General features: G+C 39.2%; 1 protein-coding gene across 7 annotated transcripts in view; it reads left to right on the top strand.

Moving 5' to 3' along the window:
• The first annotated feature begins 2,017 nt into the window (after nucleotides 1-2,017).
• The window catches only part of USP47 (ubiquitin specific peptidase 47), a 56,059-nt gene continuing 38,663 nt past the window's right edge, over nucleotides 2,018-19,413 (top strand). For 3 of the 7 annotated variants that reach the window (XM_075713103.1, XM_075713104.1, XM_075713101.1), the window contains exons 1-4: nucleotides 2,018-2,117; nucleotides 14,166-14,225; nucleotides 17,174-17,377; nucleotides 18,316-18,432. In XM_075713103.1, coding sequence (XP_075569218.1) covers nucleotides 2,079-2,117; nucleotides 14,166-14,225; nucleotides 17,174-17,377; nucleotides 18,316-18,432 — 420 coding nt within the window. In that variant the 5' untranslated portion in view covers nucleotides 2,018-2,078. Of the gene's footprint in view, nucleotides 2,118-14,165; nucleotides 14,226-17,173; nucleotides 17,378-18,315; nucleotides 18,433-19,413 lie in introns of those variants that run through there. The other 4 variants (XM_075713105.1, XM_075713102.1, XM_075713106.1 and 1 more) reach the window with 3 other exon arrangements.

The raw sequence follows: 19,413 nt of genomic DNA, 5'->3' as shown, positions 1-19,413 counted from the left end.
CTCCCAGGTTCCTGCATTCATGCTTGATTTCATCATATTAGAGCTCATATGTCTAAGGTGAGTGGCTTTCAGGTGCAACATATTTCAAAACTAGAGGGCAAGAGCTCCTGTCTCAAAGAACCTCCTGACCTTTACTATATAAATAACTTGATCTCATTAAGTTATATAATGAAAAACAGATCAGAAATGCATTTAAAAACTGCTTCGAGTAAGTTTTCAACAAGGGGATTTCTGGGCTAAATTCAAGGAGCAGAACTGGAAAAAAACCCAACAAATTAGCACCTACCATAGTACACTTGAAAGAGGAAAAAAAAAAACCTACTGATGTTGCTATTCACAGAAATGGCTGCTTTAAAGCCTTTTTTAAAGGGTTAAAATACTATACTAATATATACTAATAATATAAACACTAATAACATTCTGACTCTAAAATGTGCTACTTATCACCTTTGAGAAAGCAGGACAATGGAGAGGAACTTGAGAAGTTACATACTTTAAACGTGAAAAGGTAGAAGAGGTCATTTAATTTTACTAAAACTTCGCAATAGATTTCCAATAACCTTCAGTACAATGGGTTTCAAAAATTACCCCAAAACACAGTTTTTTAGACACAAAACCAAAGAGTATCTTCAATTCTGCATTTTTCCACAAGAGGACACTAAAATAACGGGAAAAATAGTTGTACAGAAATGTACAACAACCACATACCACTCTTCTTCATTAGCTAAGTAGAATGTTTTTCACTTAAAAACTATTTTGCAGTCAAGCAGACATTAATGTGTAATTATTTTTCTTCTAATGTGCATTTTGGTCATTCTAGTGATTAGTATTTGGCTTTTAGCATGCCTCAGGTGACATGAAAAACATGTATTTAAGCTTGTTGTACACAAAAGTCAACAATTAAGTGATGCCACAGAAATAATCTTGTATTCAATTTGAAAATGCGCTATTAACCCTAAATTTACCGGGAAGCAAGCACACGCTTAACTTGAAAGAACAACTTCTGGGCACCAAGAGCAGCACCTGCGTGTTAGCATGACCAGGCCGCGCTTACTCTTCCACCCCTTCTGCTGGTCTCCTCGCCTCACAGCCAAGCACCAGCCAGTTACATCCAGATGTGAGGAAAAAAAAAAAACAAAAGTGAGCAAAACAAACCAAAACTGCAGCCTCCACCCCCCATGGCTCCGGCAAGCGCCCCTTGTAGGCAGCAAAGCTACGTGAAGGAAAGCAGACCTCCGCGGTGCGGGAGGCTGGCCGGCCGCCGCGCCTCGCGTTACCTCAGGACAGAGGCCTAGCGCCTGAGCGCGCCGGCGGCCCGGCTGGCGAGCCCTGCGCTCAGCAGCAGCGGAAGGGCCCCGCGCCCACGGGAGGCCCTTATAGAGCCCTCTCCCGCACCTGTGGGCCATGATCGCTGCGCACGCTGCCTCCTCACTCAGTACAGCCCCATTTTAATCACTCACTACTCCCGCTGCAAGCCCGGGCGCCCCGCGGCACCACGGACAGGGCGAGGAGACAACCGGCGGCAGTGGGGGCGGCCCCCGCGCCCAGCCCGCCCCGGCCTCCCGCGGACGGCGTTTCCCGCCGCTGCTCTCCGGCGCAGGGCAACGCGAAAGGGGGGTAGCGACAGCCAAGCGCCATTTACGGGCGCGGGGCACGGCAGCCGGCCCGAGGACGGGGCGCGCAGCTCTGCCCCGGCCGCCTGCGGGGGTCACACGCTGCGTCTCCCACGCCGCTCCTCCTGCTCGGTCGACAACTGCGCACCTCAGCCGGGCAAGCCCGGCCCCGGGCCGGGGAGCGCGCCGAGGGCGGCCGCGCCCGGCCGGCAGCACCGCCGGGGCCAAGGCGAGCACAGCGGCAGGCACGCCCGGGCGCGGCGGGACCGGCCCGGCTCTCGCGAGAGCGGCGGCGGCCATTTTAGCCATTGATAGGCGGAGGGGGCGGGGGCTGTGGCGCTGCCCTCACCGGCTGGGGCGGCGGCGGTGGAGGAGGAGGATGAGCCGCTGGCGTCCCCCCGCCTCCCGCTGCTGACGACGACGCTCAGCTCAGCCTGCTGCGGGCCCAGCGCCGCGCCACCGGCCATGGTGCCTAGCGAGGAGAACCAGCTCGTCCCCAAAGAGGTGAGGCGGCGCAGGGTCGGGGCGGGGGCGAGCCTCGGGCCGGGCGCCGCAGGGGGAGGCGGTGGTGGTCCCTGCGGCGTGCGGGAGGCCCGGGGTGCCGGGGCCGGCCGAGGAGGGGGGCGGAGGAGGCCCCGGCCCGGCCTGGCTCGGCTTCGCTGTGTCGGTGCGAGGCCTGGCGGGAGGGAGGGCCCGTCTTTGTGAGGGGGCCGGGCAGCCCTCGGCCCGCGGGGGGCCGGGCCGGGGGTTAGCGGTGCTGTGCGGGGGCAGGGGAGGCTTTTCCGTGTGGGCTGGTGTGGGGAGGAGGAGGCGGCCGGGGCCGAGCCTGGGCTGCGCAAGCCCCCGGAGGCGGCCGGGGAGTTGCACCTGTCCGTGTCGCGGCATGCGGGGAGGCCGGCCTGCGTGGCGGCGGGGCCGGGCCGGCGGCGCCTGCGCTGGGCCGCGGGCCGGGCCGGGCCGCCGCTGCCCGTGTCGGAGGTCTTGTGCGGAGCCCTGCGGGAGGGCGGCCCGCCTCCGGGCTGGGGGCAGCGGGGGCTGCGGGCGAGGGCCCTGAGCTGAGGGGCAGAGGAGAGAGCGGGCCCTGCGGCGAGGGGGGTCTCTGGGTGCCCCAGGCTGTCCTCGGCTGGGGGAAAAGGGCCGGCGAGCGAAATAGCAGCCGGGGCGGCCGCTGCCGAGCTTGTGGGGCGGCTCCGCGCCTCCCCGGCGCCGGTGCGAAGCGCTGCAGAAGACGGGCGGTAGTGCCTGCGGTGGGTGCCGGAGAAAATGCGGCCCGGCTCAGCAGTGGATTGAGTTTCCTTTATTGTGGGCCCCTCGTCTCCTCTCTGCTGCAGGAGGGAAGGGAGAAGGCTTGGTTTTGGCCATGGGCTAAAGATAAGAGCCTGCGTGAAAGAGGAAGGCTAAGCCTCTGTCCTGCAGCGATAGGCAAATGACACGTGTCAAGTAAGAGTGATACTGTTCAGGGAAAGGACTCTTCGAGTGATGGTGTGAAATGTTGGAAACGGTTATTCCTAGAGTAGTATTAGCAGAAACTTTACTTCGTGAGTAAGTGTGCTTACATATTCAGGCAGCTTTTCTGGCAGTTTTACTATTCTGATAAATTACTCAAACCTTTCCTCTTGTTTTTCATCAAATGTCAGTGGTTTGTTACATCTGCCTGTTCCAGCATGTATTCTTACTGGAAGCTTTGTGAGGCAAGGACTTAAATTTTGTAGAGTTTAGCAAAAAGAGGTGATGATCCTTAAGTAGTATTCTTGAGCAGACCTGTGAAACAAATACCAATACTGAATTTTAGAATCAAATTTTTGTGCATACAATTGTACAGGTAGGTGTAGGATGTATGTAGGACAAAGGTAAACTTTACCTCTTCTTTGTTTTCTTAAAATCCTAAGGTTTAATGGACTATGTTAAGTCTTTTTGCAGAAAAGCAAAATCTCCAGAAACTTCACACAAGGGATGGAGTGTAGTAGCTAGTATGCGTAAACATTTGCTTTAAAAAAAAAAAAACCAAACTCCAAAAACATAAGACCAGGGATAGAAGATAGTAGTTAGTATACTTAAATATTTCACTTTAAAAACAAACAAACAGAGATAAAGGAGACTGGCCAGAGAAACCTTGTGGCATTAGTTGTAGTTAACTGGAACAGACAAGGTGATAAATAAAAGCAGCTAGCTGAGGCTGTTTCTTTAGTTATATGTATTAATAGTATCCTTGTTGGCTTTAAAGTTGTATTCAGAATATACTTATGATTCAGATGTGTATTTTTAACTGACTCATTGGACTAGGATTTTGAATGCACTTTTATCTGTAGGGAGGGGAAGCATGGGTAAAGGAAGATGAAGACATGTTATTATAGATATGGGTATCTTAAACATACAGTGTGAAATCTATAAACTTTGTACATTGATAACCCTAGTGTGAGTTGTTTTTTCTCAGCAAGTTTTCTCAAGTTCTTTATTGTGTCCCCATGCATTTTGTAAGTAAACAAAACTGAACAGAATATAAGAAAAATCAAATTGAGGAGGAAAACAAATTAACTATTTGTGTTAAGCCCATCTGGAGATATATATATGTTGCAATAGAAGTTTATCTTCAGCTTTTCCAACGTTTTTCAGTATATCCTAATTTTTATTTCAGTGATAGGAAGTTTAACAAATCTTACACTACAGCATTCACATTAAGTCCCGAGATTCATTAGTGGTCTCATTGCAGACAACACTGAGTTATTGGTAAAAACAATTCTCCACGTTTCTGAGTTCTCAACAGCCTTCTGCTAAATATTCCTATTATGCCATTATCAGCAGCTGGAGGCAAAGCAGATCATTTGGAGTTTCAGTTCTGCCCTTTAGGGGTGGGTAAAGGATTACAGTTCATGTTTGTTGTCCCTTCCCAATGGGCTGACTGTCTCCTGTTGTTTCAAAGATTAAACTGGGTTGTGAATGAATGTCTGCTAAAGATGACTATGCAACCATATTTTTCCTTTGCATTCCAGCATAAAAGAGCAAGAAGTAATGTTGTTTGCTTTAGGCCAATCTGGGGAATGACTAATCATCTAAAGCAGTGGATGGGAAAAGGATTTTGGTTCTTGTCGACAAGCTTACATGATGCGATGGTAGATATGGTAGTAGGAGGTTTCTATAACATTAACTGCCTCTGTTTTAAGAATGGAAAGATAGGTATTAGGTTGTTTATAAGTCTTCAGTTTGTGTGTGTATATCTGTGTATGCTAACAGGAGTTCAGATTGCTGTTTTTAAAGTATATTTCATGGATTTTTTCATTAGCTTTTGTAAAGAGTAATAGCATGTTTTCATGGATACAAAATACTAGTAGTTCCAGTGCTGCACTTAGAATATCTTTTATTAGTCTCTTATGAAAATTTTTCTTTTGGATGTTGTATAGGTTCAGCTGCATCCCTGAAGTACAGGTAATCAGGGCCTTGTTATTTTCTCTTGCTCATAACTTTGGCATAAAGTTCTTTTTCATTTGGAGCAGATGTATTAAAGCAGTTTCTAATAACCCAGTGTTGGGATTTTTTTTTTAAGATTTTTGTCCAAGTTATACAGTCATTTAGTAAATTCGTTCCTGTGTCCCTACCACTGCCTAACGCTTTCCCAACTGTTCCTGTAATTGTGTGACCAATAATTCCTTATGGTGGGGGCAGTAAGAGTCCCTGTTCACTAGATCTGGGGTTCAGCGTGAACTGGTCCATCTTCCTTTTCCTTCCTATCCTCAATTAATTTTCTCTCTTCATCTGAAAGATAAGTCAATTTATTCTTCTTTTATATCCAATAAAACAGAAGGCATTGAGTAACATACAGGACATTGCTGCACCCTGGTAGTAAATGCTAAGCGTGTTCTTTAAAAATTGCTTTGCTATCAGGTGTCAATTTTTCCCTCATTAGTCTAGTAAAACAGTAACCCTGGGAAGGGAAGGGGGGAATAGTATAAAAGTAAGATAATAATGGAAATAAGAAGAAAATGGTGCTATTGGAAGGGAAAACAATTCTATGGCTTTCAGTGTTTCTGAGAGGAAAAGTAGACTTGAAACTTATTTTGGGCAAATCTACCTCAAATAGAAAATAATAAAATATTCTCATCAACACAGTTGATGAAAGTTAGATCCATGTGTTTGTTTACTGGTAATGTAAGTGAACTTTACTAAGACTTTTCTTGAAAACCAAGATGTGTCAGAACTTAGTGAATATTGCCCAGAATCGGTAAAAATACAAAAAGTATGTTCTGCTATGAGGTTTTTGAAGTGTCTGTGCCACTAATTAAATAAATGCTGTGCAGATGCTTTCTCAACATGTTCCAGCATGAGCTATCCAAAGTACACCTGTCAGAATAAATATATATGTATGCTTTGTACTTGCTGCCATTAAATCAAAGAAGGTAGTGTGAGTTCTCTGAGTTAACTAATGTGAGTCTTTTTTCCCCCTATGCTAATGAATCCATTTTAATCTTCTGCATTGAACAAATAAAATAAGTTTCTTGATGGATATTGCTCTAACTTCTTCATTAGAAGAGCAAGAATCTGATTAAGATATTTTGCAATTCTGTTTAGTAAAGGGATGCTGTTCTTTTCAATGTTGATGACATCCTTGTTCTTTTGTTCCTGTGTATTAAGAGATTCCACAAGTGGTTACAGCTTGTGTAATTTATCAGTTTTTCCTGCTTTCCTTCTTGTGTGCTCCAGAACATAAGGGTATGATTGTGACAAATGGAGAAACTTCATTGACTGAGCAGATATTCTGGAAATCAAATTCAGGAAACAAACAGAAAATCCACACAGAATTCCACCAAGTAGTTTGTTCCCTGCAAACAGATGCTTTCTGAATGATGTTCAGGTAGTAATTTAGTTTGGTGAATAAGGCATGAGAGTAGAATGCAAGATCTTTCCCTGCTTAGTTCAGCCACTGGGCTTCTCAGTCGCCGTTTAGTTCCCCTTGCTATATACATCTGGGTATTTAATCTGTAGTATAAGAAAGATGATCAGGATAATTATATAATAGCACCTCGAGATCATCTGATGAAAAGTTTTTGCCGAAGAGGTACCAACTACCTCTTGGATAGTATTTGGTACTGGAACCTCAGTCTTTAAATGCTGCTAGCTAAAGTTATTACTCAGTAGAATAATCTGACAACTAAATAAAATATTGCTTTAATTTTTTTTTCTTTGTTTGCTGCAGTAATACATTTTGAACATCACGACAAACAAGAAATGCAGTTTTCTCTAGTGTCTTGTGGGTCACTGGTGATTAAAGTTTCTAAATGAAATGAGTACAGTAGTATAAGTATAATCAGTAATTTTTTTTGTGGCACCACACACTGTTTCTCAAGCTAGTAATGAACTTTTTCCTGAGCTGTGAAGTAGTTATCTGGAGGCAGAGAATACTTTAAAGATCTGTCATTTTTACATTCTATGTTTCTTAAGCTCAGAATTTCAATAAGCAAAAAAATGTTTCTAGTGCTTTGTTTGTTGCCATTTTTAAATAGATAAAGTGCACTGATTCTAGTTTCTGTTGTTTTTAAAACCTAAGTGGATTTAGATCAGTGCGACCTTGCATCATAGTTTTAAAATATGAATCATCCTACCACACAAATACTGATGAAAATCATTATTATCCAACCTCCTTGTGCTGATAGAATGTATTGATATTAATGTAAGATTAAAACTTGTGGAGACTTACTGAAATAGACCAGTACTTTGACTTTGTGTTACCTTTAACATGCATGTTTCAGTCCTTTTAGAATTAAAGTTGGGGCGGGGTGGGGCAGGGATGTATTATTTTATACCTTTTTCCCAGTATGTTACAATTGATTCGGTAATACACTAAAATATGTACAGGTGTTCATATATCCAGTCACAGCTCCACTCTCTCTGTTGTATTTGAAAATATATTGGGTTTTACATAAGAAACTAAGTGTGAAAGTTATGTCTCTAGAAAATTGTGTGATTGAGTTACGTACACATATTCAGCCTTTTTATTCAGTTTGAAAAAGTTTTTGATTCCTTTTGTGACCACTTAGAGCTGATATTTTACACTTTATCCCTTTGAGATTTAATCTGGTATACCTTCAGGCGAGCTGCCTATTTAACATTTTGGGTTTTTTTTGTCTTGAACAAAATATTCTCAAAACAATGCCACTAGTAACTAAAGAACTGATAATTGAAAATACTGGTAAGTCTTTAAATTTTTTTGTAAACTTCTGATAAAATGATAACAGACTCAATCACTGTTTCAGCCACTGTGAAGTGTGTAGTGTTTTCTTTTGGTTTTTTGCAATGCTTGGCATGTAATCAGCTTGCACTGAACAAATGGTCTTGCGCAGCATTGGCAGATGAAGTAACTTCTAAAAAGGACGTTGGCCATATTCTAAAAAATTAAGGGGTAAAGTTGGTAAAAAGCACTTGATTCAATTTAATCTTTGAGGCTGGGACCACAAGGATACTTCAGGTGCTTCTGGAAAATGACAACAGATTATTTTTAGATTGGGAGTTCTGTGAATAGCTTAGAACTGGTTATTGTGCTGCGGTTCAGGTATATCTTCTCAATAATCAGATGTGATGAAAGCCTTTTAAGTAACATTCAGTATGCATGAATTCCATAGGATTGGTGAATAATTTTGAAGCTGTGTGAGAAATATACTTGATATACTATGAAAGTTTTCACTGTAAATAATGCCTGAAAACAGATGTAAGTAATGTTTTTTGAAGAAGTCTGGCAGAGTACTGCAAGAGCTAAAGGAACGGAGGGGCAGATATGTTTACTGATTTGTACAGGTATTGTGTTGAGATCAGTAAGAATAACTGAAGGTAAAGAAAAAAAAAATCATCTGTAACAACTTAAAGTAGTACCTGTTTGTAAATAAAATATTTTCATCAGTTAATATATGGAAAAATCATCTAGGTCCTTTCTCACATACGCATTTTCGTATCTGTACCTTCTGTGGTGGTGTTTGTGTGTCAGAGTTCCATGTTGTCCCTGGAGCTCTTTGCCATAGTGGTAGCAGATAGAGTTTATGCCCAGGCTTCATGGGTGCTTACATTCTTAACTGTTATCCTTCATTCTGTGCAATATTGCTAGAGAACTACACAAAGAATCACTGCTGACCCACCTTGCTATTCAGCTTCTCTTTATCCTTCCCCAGCAGCAGGTGGACAGTTTAAAATTAGAGAGTTATTAAAGAGTTAAAAATTACCCCTCTATTCACATCTTTTAATCTCTAAACTGTACAAAGATTTAATTTTTTAGCTTACATGTCTGTTGGTGATTTTGTAGTGAAGTAAACCTTCGTTTCAAAGTAGTCCAAAAAGAGAAAATTCTTACTTCTTTAGCTTGGACTCTAATTTATTTTTATGCTAACGTTGCATTTGTAACAATCTAGCAGAAAGTCCTTTAGAATATTAGCAGCATAGGAAAATGTTTCTATAAAGTTCATGGTAGTTCTGTACTTGAAGGAATGGAGGGCAAGTGTGAAAGCACACCTGCTGCTTCTGTGACTCTCCATAGGAAACAAATGATGTGATTATAGGTTAATATATAAAAGTGTAATGAGTATCTCGTGACATTCTTGCATCTCCTTTTTTTAGACTTTTTTTTTGAAGGAAAAACAAGGAGTATGGTGATTAAGAAGATAGAGACAAGATGCAAACAAAAGGAAGCCATATAAAGATGAGGCTGTTTCAGATCTGAATGTATTCTTGAATGTGGAAGGTATTTTAGGCTTGGTGTGAAGTATTTTTTTTCCTCACTAGTAATGGGACGGAAAGCCTCTGTTTAGTTTCACTAGCTTCAAAGCACAGTGATTGGATTTTGCCTGAAGTCTCTCCAGGTAGAGTGAAGAATTTGAAGTTGAGGGTAAAGTATGTTATTCATGTACTCACAGACCTGATACCACAAAGTCAGTCAGTCCAATTCAAAATTAAATGATTGTGTCTAAAGGTTTGGAATTATTTTGCCTCGGGAAACGTTCCAAATAAGATATATCAAGTTAACAGCTCAAAATGATTCTGTTTATTGAGACCTCCTGAGATCAGTGTTTAAAAAAGGTCTATTCAGTTTGCTGCAAGTATACTATAAAATACTTCTTTGTAAAGTATGTTTTGGTTCACACATTTGTAACAGAACTCTAAGCACGCTGTTCCCTTATTAACTCAAACTAGGCTGCAGTGAGGCACCTGTTGAGTAACAACTCACAGTGCTCTGACAGAATTAGTCTAGTAAGCTGTTTTTCAAAAAGGAGTTTCTTCTTTCCTCTAAAATAAAGCCAAATGTGAGTCCAATTTCTCTTTTCTTCAGTAGATGAGTAACTACAGCAGTATCCAAAGTGATGGAGACCACCTGCTCGATGCTTCGCTCATTCTGAGGACCTTTATCACTCCCTGTTTACTTCCCAGGGAAGTGACCTGCTCACCTGGCTGTATCAGGGAAGCTGGCCTCTGTAAAAAGAGCTTTGTTGGGCTGGAAAAAGGCGTGGAGCGTGACTAGCCCGGTTGGGCAGGAAGGGGACTTGTGGGCTGTAAGATCTCTCTGAAGTCCATAGTTCAAAATGCACAGGGTAAAGAGAGAGCTTTTGGAGTAGATGGTAACCTAGTGCGCTCTGATTATTCTCCCCTTACTTGCTCTATATTTGAAAGGTCTCTGACCTTCATGCTTTGTGCAGAATGCAGTGCTGTCAGCATGTATCTAATGTGGTGTTTTAGTGGGTTGGACCTCTTGGAATAGGTGAAGGAATTCCTGAAATATGGTTGTGGTTTCTCAAGGAGCTGATTTGATAGCAATTTGTCATTGCTGAGAAAGAGTTGAAACAAACTTCTGTTCAGCTGAACTGTAATCAATGTCTGAATGCTTCTATGCCATGGTAATTTAGAAGTAAAATGTGTAAGTACAGACTACTTTTTTGTGATTGAAGCTACCAAATTTCACTTTATACTTGTAATTGATGGAAATGCATACCCAATCAGTTACACAGACTTAGAATGTACACCCCAAAGTTTGACCAGCTGTTATCCGATAGGCAGTAGTCACTTGTGTGCCTTTCATATGGTAGTCTTAAGTTGCTGAAGTTACACAAAGTTTGAGAGTTGCTTTCTTAGGCTTGATCATCAAAGTCATTTTGTGAGTGTAAGCATGGTGTCTGCCATTGCCACTTGCTACTGATCTCTTTGTCTTTCCTCTGTATTGCAGTGATTTGTGAGAATTATTTACAGGGTGTGGACATGCAGGAACTTCTCTACTGGTGATCATTTTAAGTCTCAATAGATCATTAACTTTACTTGGCAGTCAAACTTCACACATCTGTTATTTAAACTCTTGACATGAAACTTGTGATTTTACTTACTGATTCATGCTGTCAATATTTTTGCCAGTTGGAAATATTGGAATTTGGAAATGTTGGGTAGAATCTACATGAAGTTTGAGTTTAGCTTTAGGTTTCACTTTCAATCTCTGAAAATAATTTTATAAAAGAACTGAAGCAGGAGTTAAAATCTTGAGAGAATCTTCTGTCATTTGAGAAATAGAATATGTTTGTATTTGTCCTCGTAAGGTTCGTAAAATGCTGCTATGGAATTTTAATGAACTTAGTGGTTCAAAGCTGAAAAGTAGCAAGCCACATCTAAATGCAGTGTTAAAGCCACTACAGTTTTGCATTTGAATATTGTTTTGACAGATCTAGCAACACTGTAATTTTTTTGTTCCTCTATTTTCAACAAATATAGAACCTATATGGTCAGAGCTAGTGTCTGTCTTGCAGATGGCACTAACAACGCTTCCTTTGTTAGTATGTACAGAATTACAGCTTGAATTACTTCAGTGCTACAATATGCTTTATGCTCTGCAACTTACAGATGCAGATCTTTCATGTAAAAAAGATCAAATATTTTTTAGAAAGGTAAATTGGGGTAAATGCTTGTATAGAATGGTGCTCTAGAATGTCCACCCATGTCAGACCTGTGTGTCGATTGCATGTTTGTATTACAAAGAGTCTTTTGCAAGTCTGGTCTGATACATAGTCAGAAATTTTCTACCTGCAGGTTTGGGAATCTCCGTTCTAGAAATGGAAGAGTGTAAAAGATGGAGTGACTTGGGATGAAAGTGTCAGTGTTCCAATATTTTTAAAAGGTTAATATTTAAAATTATGATTTCAAATATTTATTGACCAAAATACTAGCTTGAGAAGTCTTCTGTGGTAAAATAATCATAATATGATTTCCTAAATTGTAGCCTTAAGTAGCAGTCTGCATTTGCCTTTTTAGATGCTTATGCAGTTGAGGGTCCACAACTTTACTAAGCTACTGGTGGTATGCATACTATGTCACGGTATGGCAAAGTAGCAACATCTAGCTTTGAGGACTTCTCACAAGTACAGAACAGATGTGCTTGCTACCTCAGTAGTTGTTCTTACCTCTTCTGAGGAAAAGGCAGTAGGATATTTTTGTACGTGCCTGTGAATACCATGTGTATGTTAGTTTGAAACCCTTAAACTATGTAGTTAATATGCTCATCTGTTCTGTGAGGTGTAATAAATAATTGGTTTGGTGAATTCCAGAGTCATTTTTATCAGGGTAGAATTCAGGCACCTTTATGTATAGTATGATCTCTGTTCTGTTAATTGTACTTTAAAGCATAACCTTCCATGGTGAAAGGAGCTTTTCTGTAAAATGTAGAATTGAACTATTGGTTATTATAAAGTATAGTCATAGAGTGGTGGAGTGAATGCTTAACTGAAAAGTAGGGAATGCTGCATTTGAAAGACTGATGCATCTGTGTGATTTTGTGATTTGTCTTGTAAGAGCAGCTGAAGGCTCTTAGTTACTTCTCAAATTCCTGAACATCATATAAACAGTATAAGTTGTAAATATGATTCGTTTGATGTGTTACATGGAATATAGAAAATCAACTTTGGCCGTTCAGAATTTGTTCAGAGTGAAATAACTCTTGAAAATCTTCCAGCAGTCCTTTACTGAGAAATCAAGAGCTGAGAACCCAGCATAAGAGCATTCTTATAAAAGAAGCAACCTGTAAATATTTCTTCCCAGTTCTGGTGATGCCTGGAGCCTGTCCTCCCCTTCCACTCTCCACTCTATGCACCAAGTGAAATAGCACATGAGAAAATTACACATGCCCCTGTGTCTACTGGACTTAACTTGCCTGTCTCTGGAGAGAAGGAATTCAGGCTCTTTGGAGACACCGATTAGGAAGGAAAATTGGAAGTCTTAAGTCTTTGGCACAGGGCAATATGCTTGATGACTATCATAACATTTTAAACCAGCAGTTTCAAAAATATGCTTCTGGGACCCGGTTAACCTGTAAGTCACTTTAGCAAAATGTATGTAACTCTCAACTGAGAGCAGGTAAAACTAGTAAAAACCAAAACATTTAAATTGTAGTGGTGTTTGTTTTCTGATGCTTTTTGTTGTTGTTTTGGGCTTTTTTAATTTTTAAAACCTCTGTCAAATCTGAAATTACAAACTGGTGTGTGAAGAAAAGAATTGCTAGATAAAATTACTAAACTTGGATTATTAAAACTTCAAAACTGGAACCTCAGTTCTCTGTATGCAAAAAAAAGAAATCTCGTGTTGTGTCATCCTGCTGAGAAATTAAATGCAGTGGTCTAATTTGGACTATTTTTGTAGGTCATTTGGTGCGGCAAATAGGGCATGTCAGTAAAGATTATGTCAGTATTTTCTGTTTTGATAATCTTGACTGAGGGTGCAGTTGAAGAAATTTGGAAAAGAGCAGTGATGTTACTAGCATCTTCATTCTCACTTCCTGTTTTTCCTTTCTGGAAAAATACAAAGTGAAATGCTTCATAGTCAGAAACCAGTTAACTTGATGTTTGTCCATAGTCAGAAAACAGTTTTGTACAGGTAACATTTATTGTTGCATTTTTGACGGTACAACAGAGATACGAAGGCTTTCTTTAAGAGTGTTAGGAATAGGAAAAGTCAGTAACTTCATCTCTTTATTAGCTTCAGCTGCATACTTCAAAATGGGTTCATATTAATAAAAAACTTTTCTACAGGAAATAATTCAGGCATGAAGGAACAGTTTCATACGAAACTGGATAGCTTCATAATTTATACGTGCAACAATAAACTGAATTACAGGGTTGTATGCTAATCTTGTGCTTGAGCCATTTGAGGTAAAACGTTTACCTATGTCTGGAGGGCTTTTTTAATATAATGAAGGAATTTGTTAGTATGAATTTATATCTTGAATTGTTGTTTACATTTTCTTATCCACTTGCTTCTCTTTTTACTTTATGAAATGTAGTCTGTCGTGTATTACAACTTAACTAACATTTTATGTAACACTGCTCCTATGATAATTTAAATGTTAAAATAGTGTGCACTGAACTTCATGTTAATAGAGAACTTGTTACAATATTTGGAGACTATTCCTTTTAAAGTTAATCTGTGGATGGCGGTTTGGAACTCAGTAATAGTACTTTACTTACACTATAAAACTGACTTTATGCAAAAAAAAAAGTCAATTTACTATTTTAAAGGATTATGAATTACTAATTTTGTTTTTATATACTATAGGATATGTTTTGGAGTTGCAGACAAAGTATCTTTGCTGAAATGAAGAAGAAATTTTCACAGGTAGACAGATGAAATCAACTTTATAAAATGATAACCAAGATACATAGTAACAGCATGATGCTGTAGCTTTTGTTTATTTCTTAACATGAGCATGAGCTATTGAATTTTTTGTGCATGTTCTTGAATACAAAGATTACGTATATATTAAATGCAGTCTTAACAGTAGAAGCTTCAAACTGAGTGTGTGTTTATATGCTTTTACACTGGTGTGTGGGTTTTTGGCCCTCTGTAGCTTTTCATTTAAAAAATGGAATTGTGTAGCTGTTATAATATATCAGATTATGTAATGATTAAAATTAGGTTTTGTGTTTACTTTGTGGACTCAGTTTGATAACAGCCTGTTAAAATAGCTTAGAGGCCTATCACTGGCCAGTATTGCCTTTTACACTATTTTTATAGTAAAGTAGCCACAATAAGATGTTTGCATTGTTGTCTGATGGTATATGTGAATGCTTGCCATGAATAGACTTGGACTGAGGTTATTTTTGCTTTATCTATTTACTATGAAAAACTTGAAGTAGTGGCAGCGCAAGTGATGGCTTAATACCCTTTGCTGTACTAACCCTGAGCTAAACCAGTTCAGTCTGTCAGAATTACATCTGTGAACAAGGAAGAGAGGATTTGTCTGACACGGAACGTCCAGCAACCCAACCAGCAAATCTTCTGTAATCTTCTATAATTTGTTTGCCTTATGTTACTTTCATCCATCAGATATGGTGTGTCTAATTATTTTCAGTAACAACTCCAATGTAAGTCACAACTGATTGACTATCAAAGGTAGTGGAGAAAGTGTTAGTAGGAGGAGTTGAATTTATACGTATCTTCTGCAGAAAGGAGGGGAGTTAAGGTGTTGGTTATGTAAAGGCAGCAGGACAACAAGGAATTGAGTCTCCAGTGGAGAATTTCTATTCCTGACATGCTCATATACAGTTGCAGGTCAAGTTGTAGGGTCAGTGGGAGTCATTAAATCTGAGTTAACTTACATTTTTCCTCTATGAAGCTGTACGAATAACAAATAGCAAATACCTCTTAACCTTTCTGCATTGTTCTATAGAGGAGGGTGGGCTTTTACCCAGAGCAAGCCTCTACCGTTGCTGGGGAATCTGGGTCATAAGTGTGGGTTGATCTTACAAGTTTGGGTTTTAGCTGCTGCTCATCTTCTCCAGAAAAATCAAGGAAGTAGACCACTGAACTGGGCCACAAGCTTCATCTTCTCTTTTGTAACCACACAATGAAAGAGACAAATTGTGCAAATTGTGTGCTTGTTGTTTAGGAAAAAAAAAAAAAAAAAAAAAATTGAAGAATGAGGCTGTGCTGGAAAATTTAAGGGAAAGAACCCAAGAGAAGTAATTGCTGGTGAGATTTAATTTTAGTCTACTCAGGTACAGCCCTGAGTGTCTCTGTGGGTGCTGTTGGATGAAAGTGAGGATATTATAGGTCAAAATTACTTTGACTTCTAAATTGCATTTGCTTCTTAACGTGTGGTTAACGTTTCAGGAATAGTTTTGGCTGTCTTCTTGGAAAAGTAGTTCATAAACCTAAAATTCTCCAGTAAAGATTTAATGTATGAAGATGAAGTGTTGCAGATTTGCTGAATATGGTCCCTTACATCTTTTTGAGCATGCAGTTAATGAAGTTTTCCACACAGGACAGGACATGACATTTAATAAACTTAGAGAAATCGGACTTCCAAGTCTTAAGAAAAATCAGTCTAAAGCAAACTAATGTACAGATTGAGGGGGTGATTTTATTTGCCCTTCTCTGACAAATATTTTTCTGATGATGATAGGAATGGATGCTGCAGTCAGCTAACATTTTACAGTTGTGTAAAGACTGTCAGCTGATCTTGAAATTTTGTAAAATGAAGGGATGCAGCATCAGCTAAAATGTTTCTGTTCCTTTTTAAAATCTTTGGTGATGTAAGAGCTCTCATAAGGGACTGTACCAGTTTGGTGGTGGTGATCTGTGTTGTGAGGCTGGTTGTGTAGAAATACAAGGAATGCTGAAGTTGTTTAGATCTTCTTTGTAGTTATTTATTCTCTAGAAGATGCTTATGACATGGCTGACAGTTTTAGCATGAACACAGTTCTTGCTATTTATTAATGTGTTTATCCACTGAAAGTCATGATAGCACTGCATGTATCTTTTTGCCTTTTTAAATGATGTGCCCTTTAGCCATGGACTGAGATTTGGGTGCTCTGACATGCTGTTACTAATGCTTTTTGTGTGTTACAAGTTGAAAAGGCTGAGTCCTTGGGGGCTAATTATTCCATTTACTGACCTGATGCTTTCTTGTGTGACCTGTATTTAAATATTAGTTATTCCTGATTGTTCTACAGCTTTGGATAATTGAGAGAATTAATTGATTGTGCTTAGATCTTTGACTTCCTGGGGTTTCAGTGTTGGAAAGTGTTGGGAAATTGCCATTTTCTTGGCTTACCTGGGTCCATAAAATTTTATTGCTATTCCATTGCCACCTTCATTAATGGTCAGCTTCCAAGATTATTTGGAAGCTTGCAGATCTGGGTTGCGTTCCTAAAAATCACAAAACGTATACTTCTACCTCAGCAGGATTTATGATCACGTCAAAGCAAAACAGGAGCTTTAAGTGGTAATTTGAAAGTCTGTTCCTGATTTGAAGTAGTCTTCTATCTGCTTACTGGCTGAAATTCTGTGCAGAACTTGAGCAGTTTATCTCTCTACATGGGGAGCCACCCATCCAAATTCCTTCTTGTTATATAAAAATGGAGCTTGTTTTTACATAGGTTTTCCAAAACTGGAAGGCTCTTAAATTTCTTATGCCTGCTTTCAAAAATAAAATCCAGTTTTAGGATCCTTAGGTTGTAAAAGTATACCATATTTTACTGGGGAAGTCTTGTTTTGATTTTCAATTAAACTCCAAAATGTTCTTAGATTTACTCATGAATTGTTGCTTGCTGTCATTTCAGGTGGAAAGTGCTGCTGAGGAACCCAGGGTGCTGTGTATAATACAAGATACCACAAATTCCAAGACAGTAAATGAGCGTGTTACCTTGAACCTGCCAGCTTCCACATCACTTAAAAGGCTGTTTGAAGATGTGGCTTCAAAAGTGGGCTATGTGAATGGAACTTTTGATCTGGTGTGGGGAAATGGAGATAATGTAACTGATACGGTATGGCAAAAGGGCTTTTTGTTTCCTCTTGATAGCAAACATTTAAATCTTCACATTATAGAAAAGTGCTATCTGTATTGCGTAGTACTCATTTAATTCCTGTAAAAATTTGTGGTAGGTGCACCAGAGCAGACTTAACACTACTATTTTGATTTGGCTGAATTTTATTTTGTATTATATCTACATTTTAGTCTCAAAATGTGCTCTTAATTGATATGTGTATTTAATCATTAAATGAAAGAAACTAATATAGTCATTCAGATGTAATGCTAGTTTTCATTATCAGTATGTATTTTTAATAATAATACCTGTGATAATTAATCTCCTCTGTTTCCTGTGGTCTTGTTTGAGCAATGTTTTCTTTGCAGAAGCGTGCTGTGTAGTGACTTTCCATGTTTCTTATATCTATTTGAATTTGTAATACAAAAAATTATAATTAACATCACTTCCGTGTTTTATTGTAAATTGATATTGGTTTTGGTTAATATGATTTCTATAGATGCACCTAGAAAACTTCGTAAGATTCCTTAAGGAATAGATGTTCGTTTATTTCAGGTCATGTTTATGCTTATTGAACTTAACTGGGTTATTTTTCTTTTAAAAAAGAAAAGTGTATGCAAGCTATATAGGACACTAGATAGTTTGATATTCTGCAAGAAACTTGTAGACCAGAGCCTTGACTCCTGAACAGATTAGCCAACTTCTAAGTATTAAACTGTACTGTAATACTTAATTTACACTGTTTCTTAAACTGTTCCAAAGTTCTTTCAGTGTTTATGATGAGTATGTTTTGTTTATGGTGTATAATTATTTATTTTCATTTCATCTTAGTGTGTCAGAAGCTACTTCAAGCCATGTACTTGGACAGAATCTGTTAATTGTGTATAGATCTGTTTTAAAAAAAAGTGTTGTGTGTTGTTTGTGTGTTTTTTTTTTAGCAGACTCCAATAGATCAGAACAGTGACAAAACTCTTCTCGATGCTGGTTTTGAGCCAGGGAAGAAGAACTTTCTGCATTTGACAGACAAAGATGGTGAGCAGCCTCATATAATGCCGGTAAGTAAAATCTTCAGTCAGCTATGTAAGCTATAGTACTGGGGGGAGAGAGTTGCATGTTCTATGTATTGGTCTTGTGAGATCAGAAAATGAAGTAAGATTGGGCTGTTTATTTCATACAATAAGCTTCTTCAGGAACCTTTTCAACAGACTAAGACTACTATTTTACACTTCTAGGTTTCTCCTGAGTAGGACCAATTTCATTAGTAATGCTTTGCTGTCACTTTTTATTCATGCTTGTCAAATATTTATGTAATGCTTTGCTGTGAGTAATTTTCTAAGGTTATATAATTAATTAATCTTTTACATATTTAGAGATAAGTCTTAACAATACAGGTTTAATCATATACCTAATCCTTTTCCACTGGGTTTTTGAAAGCAATATTAGGCCACTCTGACAGAATTCTCAGAAATGGCAGTCCTGTATCAACAGCAGTTACCTACTTCCAAATTTACCTTTAAGAAGAAAAAAAAATATATAAAAAGAAGAGTTGTCTGTGGTGCTAGGAGCAACTGTCTGCCATAACAAAATATTTGAAATTTCCTATTTCTCAAATACATGATGCAGTGAAAGATAACACAGCTGCAGTTTATTTAAATCAGGGGTTGGATAGACTAGTGATGTGTTAAGTTTTATTACTCAGCTCTCAGGTCAGCATAATGCTGGCCTACTTAGCCTTTGTTGTGGACTTAATTGTCCAAAAAGGGCAAAGAAAAAAAAAAAAAACCACCCATGTTTAAATAATTGTGCACAAGGTCAGAATTTGAGGGTGATTCTTGAAAGAATATTGAATTATATTTTTTTTTAATACCTTAAAAACCCCCCAAACTCATTCTGTATTTTGGTGCAGAGAACTTAAGACATAGGAGATGCTAAATTGCAAACTTGCTTGTATGCATTATGGTAGTGTATTTGATTATATGGTATTCTAAAGAGCATTTGCTTCCACTAATGTGAAGAACGATTTCTCAAGGGGTTAA

This window comes from Pelecanus crispus, chromosome 6 (assembly GCF_030463565.1).
Source record: "Pelecanus crispus isolate bPelCri1 chromosome 6, bPelCri1.pri, whole genome shotgun sequence".
Lineage (NCBI taxonomy): Eukaryota > Metazoa > Chordata > Aves > Pelecaniformes > Pelecanidae > Pelecanus > Pelecanus crispus.
The sequence above is the reverse complement of the archived record's forward strand: the minus strand, read 5'-3'. Positions and strand labels throughout refer to the sequence as shown.